Raw genomic sequence first — 5,009 nt, 5'->3', positions numbered from 1 at the left:
CCATTGATTATAAAATTGATCATTCAAAATATGCTCCTCATTGACTGACATTGTACGGTGAAACAGCTCTCAAAGTCACTCTTTTAGCACGTAAACAAACACAAACAAAGCTGATTCAGACAATATAGAACATCACACAACCCAGTATACTGTTTGTTTTGTGAATAAAAATGTCAATTCCTGTTGATTTACTGTAGCTATTTTTATTAGAAGACCTGGACCAGAGCCGTGGATCCGGATTTTGAAATAGTGAAGTCAACAGGAAGTTGACATTTTTATGTAAAAAACAAACAGTACTGGGTTGTGTGCTTTGTTTGTGTTTGTTTAGGGGCTAAAAGAGTGTCTTTGAGAGCTGTTTCACTGTACAGTGTAAGTCAATGAGGAGCATATTTAATCAATGGAGCATTTTTTATTTTTTTTCTTGTCCACCTTTGAAGTTACCTCATGGCAAGGTAACTACACAACCCAAACCTCTACCAAAGTGTTCTTGCCCTTAAACCCTATACTTAGATGACTGGAGTCCCCCCCTGTGTGTGTTGATGCTGTCATTTACAACAGGCTTAACCCTAATTTACGATTAGCAGCCAGAAACATCTGCACCGCAAATGAAGTACAGTAATCCTCTCACACACAAACGCATGCAAGTAAGTACTTGAGTAAATGTACTTAGTTACTTTACATCACTGGTTCACTGCGCAATGCGCATGCAAGTGTTTGGTGTGTTTTGACCTCATTCCTGCCGACCCTCTTCTCTCCCTCCCTTTATCCTCCCTCTCCCATCCCTTCCCTCCCCCCATCTTCTCTCTCCATCTCTCTACAGAGACGGGAGGTATTTGTATCGCTCCGCGGCCAGCAGAGCCGGGGTCAGAGATCATTCCAACCATGGCCATGAGACCCTTCTTTGGCATCGAGCCAGTTCTCCTGGATGACAAGGTGACCTCACGTTTCTCCTCAGCAGGCCTCGTTATGGCAATGTATTCCTCCCCACACACATATTGTCACTGCTGTTGTATCTTACTGACTCACCTGCCAGTGAGGAGCCTCCACCGGGAGGACTTATACTATATACTGTATATCTCTGCTGTTCAGCCTGAAACCGCTAACTCCAAAACGCTCATTGTTCAGGAAACGAGAAAACAAAATATAAGTTTTTCAGGAAATGAAGAAAACCTTATATTTTAAAACAAATTAATACTGCCTCATCAAAGTTGGTATAGTGACTTTATATATTGTCAGATACTTGCATGTGTCATTATATTATCAACACTTTACCCAAATCGCGGGTAAATCAACACTTTACCCAGCGCTAGTGGAGATAGTAGTTTCAGGCGAGCAGAAATCAAGCTGAAATGGAGTTGTTGTCCAAACAATAGCTCCACTCGCTGCTGAGGGAGAGGTTTCAGCGCGACAGAAATGCTATGAATGCCTTTCTTCTTGTCACATTGCTCTCCTCATTGAAGACTTCATAGATTTTAGAAATATAATTACTTGTTTTCATAACATTAGGGTCAGTGCTAAGTTTGATAAACAGGTACACTGCATAGTTTTAACAGACTACGGGGAGTTTGTAACGTGATCCTCCTCCTCGTTCACTGCTCATGCTGTTAAAAGGCAGCGCTGTAGAGGAGAGGGGGGAGTTGTTTGTTTTTGACGGACAGTTTGAGGATCCAATGGAGTTGGGAGTTTTCGTCAGAGGCACTTTTTAATACTTTTCATTGGTTCAAATGTTTTGATTTTTTATACAGACGTAAAGGGTGTTCAATAGCGTTGATTTATGAAAAAAAAAAAAAAAGCTGAAAATGGAGTTAGCTGGTTCGTCCCGGACACTGACGATATACTATCTCTGTCTCTCACACTCTCACTTTCTCTCTGCCCCCCTTTCTCCCCGTCCATCTCTCTCTCTCTCTCTCTCTCTCTCTCTCTCTCTCTCTCTCTCTCTCTCTCTCTCTCTCTCTCTCTCTCTCTCTCTCTCTCTCTCTCTCTCTCTCTCTCTCTCTCTCTCTCTCTCTCTCTCTCTCATCTTCAATCAGTTCTTAAACAGATCATCCTTCAATCTCTCAGGCCCATCTGACCTGACCTCTCCACTGACCTTTGCACTGTATGGGGTCACAGCCACACCCTCATCACCCTCTGCAATTAAAAACTGGACAGCATCTGTTTGACCTCGTTAACACTCCGGCTTAATTATCCACCAGTTTACCCCGTTTAACCTCTGTCTGTCCAAGAACTGTAATCTATTCTAGAGCTCAGTCTGAGAGAGAGAGAGAGAGAGAGAGAGAGAGAGAGAGAGAGAGAGAGAGAGAGAGAGAGAGAGAGAGAGAGAGAGAGAGAAAGAGAGAGAGAGAGAGAGAGAGAGAGAGAGAGAGAGAGAGAGAGAGAGAGAGAGAGAGAGAGAGAAAGAGAGGGGGGGGGGTATATATATATTTTTTTAATTACTGTTTACTAAGTCTGGTCTGGTACTTAATCATTCATATTGATTAGTTGCATGGTCTTGGCTTATTCCGCTAATATAAGGCCTGTCACACTCATATAAAGACAACATAAAACTGCCACATCCGCTGGACGGCAGGTGCAGGACCAACAGTGGATTAAAGGCAAGATAGGAGTCTGCACAGTGTAACTTTGAAAAAAGCAAAGTCAAGGCTTTATTACAGATTAACGTTTTGACACACAGTCTTCTTCAGAAGTCACACTCATCTCCCCTGGGATCCTGTACATCCTCATAACCTTTCACCCCAACCCCACACAAATTCTCAAACCTCAGACTTCAAAAGGCCCGCTCAGAAGACTCAAGTTTTGATGCATATAGGGACAATGGGGGCGGAATGGTTTGTTTCCACAAGGGGAGTACCAGGCGCCACAGCGCAACAGGTCAAACTTCAGGCACATTGAAGCCATGTGTTTGAACTTCAGTTTGATGTCACTTTCATTCCATGTTAAGTTATGAATGAGTGTGTGGTTGATATTATGTCCTCAGGGCCAGACTGTGTGTGGTAATGATGTCACCGGGGCTCTGTGTATCAAACAAGCCTGGCCTGGAATGGCCCGGACCATCTATGGAGACCACCAGAGATATGTGGACGCATACTTCAAACCATACCCTGGTCAGTAACACACAGTGCCCTCTCCTCTCCTCTCCTCTCCTCTCCTCTCCTCTCCTCTCCTCTCCTCTCCTCTCCTCTCCTCTCCTCTCCTCTCCTCTCCTCTCCTCTCCTCTCCTCTCCTCTCCTCTCCTCTTCTCTTCTCTTCTCTTCTCTTCTCTTCTCTTCTCTTCCTCTCCTCTCCTCTCCTCTCCTCATGCAACCCAGTTTAAAGCTATAATCTACGACTTATTTTAACCACATGAACCCTAGCATCCCTATTCTGGACATGGTCATAATAGGCCAACGTCTGAAAATAGCAGATCTACAAGCTGTAAAGCATTGTGAGCTCTCATAATTGTACTTAGTGCTGTGGGCTTTTCGAATAGCTAAAGTAAAAAGTGGTTAAGGAGAGTTTTTAAGTGAGTTTGTTCACAGGTCACTATTTCACTGGAGACGGAGCGTACCGCTCCAAAGACGGATACTACCAAATCACTGGACGCATGGATGATGTCATCAACATCAGTGGACACCGCCTGGGCACAGCCGAGATAGAAGACGCTCTGGTGAGACCGCGCGCCTTATTATGTTTAGATTTGATCTGTCTATATAGCAACATACGTTTTTCAGAAAACCCTTAGGATTTAAGCACTGTTCTAAATAGTGGTTTAGAACAGTGGTTCTCAAAAATAACAGATATAAAAGCTCACAGCGAGCTTGTACATCTGTTATTTTTTTTTTTTAAATTAAAAACATTTTTACATATCATTTTGGGGGCCCTTGGCATGAAAATGTTTGAGAACTACTGGTTTAAACAACGTTAGGAAACCAACCCCCAAAAAACCACAACCCGCAACTAATATTTACAAGCAACTTTACAGAAAAACTAAGCACAAAGTTGCTTATAATAAGCAGACATGGCAACACTGGTTGTGGCGGCTGATCTGGGTTGTGTTTGGCTTCCAGGATGAACACCCAGCCGTCCCTGAGACTGCTGTGATCGGAGTGTCACATGACATCAAAGGAGAAGGTGACAACGAACACACGCACGCACACGCATACACACACACACACACACACACACACACACACACACACACACACACACACACAAGCACACACGTGCAATTTTTTGGTATTTTTACTTTACTGGAGTATTTCCAATTTTCACTACTTTGACTTACTCCATTACATCTCAGAGGCAAATATTGTACTTTTTACTCCACTACACTATTAGAAAACTTTAGTTAATAGTTACTTTGTAGATTTTTATTATTATTACAAAACATACATTAACCACTTCAGCCCCATCTACACTTAGTTAGGGTATTTGAAAATAGCCGATCTACAAGCTCACAATGCGTTGCGATGCGGCGCATTGTGAGCTTGTAGATCTGCTATTTTCGTGTGAAATATCTCATTTTGTATAGTACTTTTACTTGGTATTTATGGTATTTGGCATTATAAGTATTTGGCATATTTTGATGCCAATACCTTTGTACTTACACACACGCACGCACACGCGCACACACACACACACACACACACACACACACACACACACACACACACACACACACACACACACACACACACACACACACACACACACACACACACACACACACACACACACACGGTGGCTGAGTATCATGTAAATAAAAAGTCACAGGTTGGATGGTGTGTTTGTGTCACAGTAAACACAGTAGGTGGACTTCCTCAGCCACTGAGATAAGAGACCCACGTGTGTGTGCCTGCTTACACTGTACACACTGTCTGTGTACATGTCAACACTGACACTGGCTTTACATCCCATAATATTAACACTCATTTAACAAAGGTGGAAGAAATACTCAGATTATTCATTCTTTTCCCCAGAAAAGTAGCAATACCACAATGTAGAAATGCTCTGTTATAAGTAAAAAGGAT

General features: G+C 42.8%; 1 protein-coding gene across 1 annotated transcript in view; it reads left to right on the top strand.

Annotated features, from left to right (window-relative positions):
• Positions 1-626: 626 nt before the first annotated feature.
• The window catches only part of LOC308081292 (acetyl-coenzyme A synthetase 2-like, mitochondrial), an 8,783-nt gene continuing 4,400 nt past the window's right edge, over positions 627-5,009 (top strand). Inside the window, exons 1-5 of the mRNA XM_080457676.1 lie at positions 627-644; positions 821-933; positions 2,978-3,104; positions 3,519-3,646; positions 4,047-4,110. Of these exons, the coding sequence (XP_080313802.1) occupies positions 883-933; positions 2,978-3,104; positions 3,519-3,646; positions 4,047-4,110 (370 nt within the window). The 5' untranslated portion in view covers positions 627-644; positions 821-882. The remainder of the gene's footprint in view (positions 645-820; positions 934-2,977; positions 3,105-3,518; positions 3,647-4,046; positions 4,111-5,009) is intronic.

This window comes from Gymnoscopelus braueri (genome assembly GCF_963280865.1).
Source record: "Gymnoscopelus braueri genome assembly, contig: SCAFFOLD_220, whole genome shotgun sequence".
NCBI lineage: Eukaryota > Metazoa > Chordata > Actinopteri > Myctophiformes > Myctophidae > Gymnoscopelus > Gymnoscopelus braueri.
This window is presented reverse-complemented; position numbering and strand designations above follow the sequence as displayed.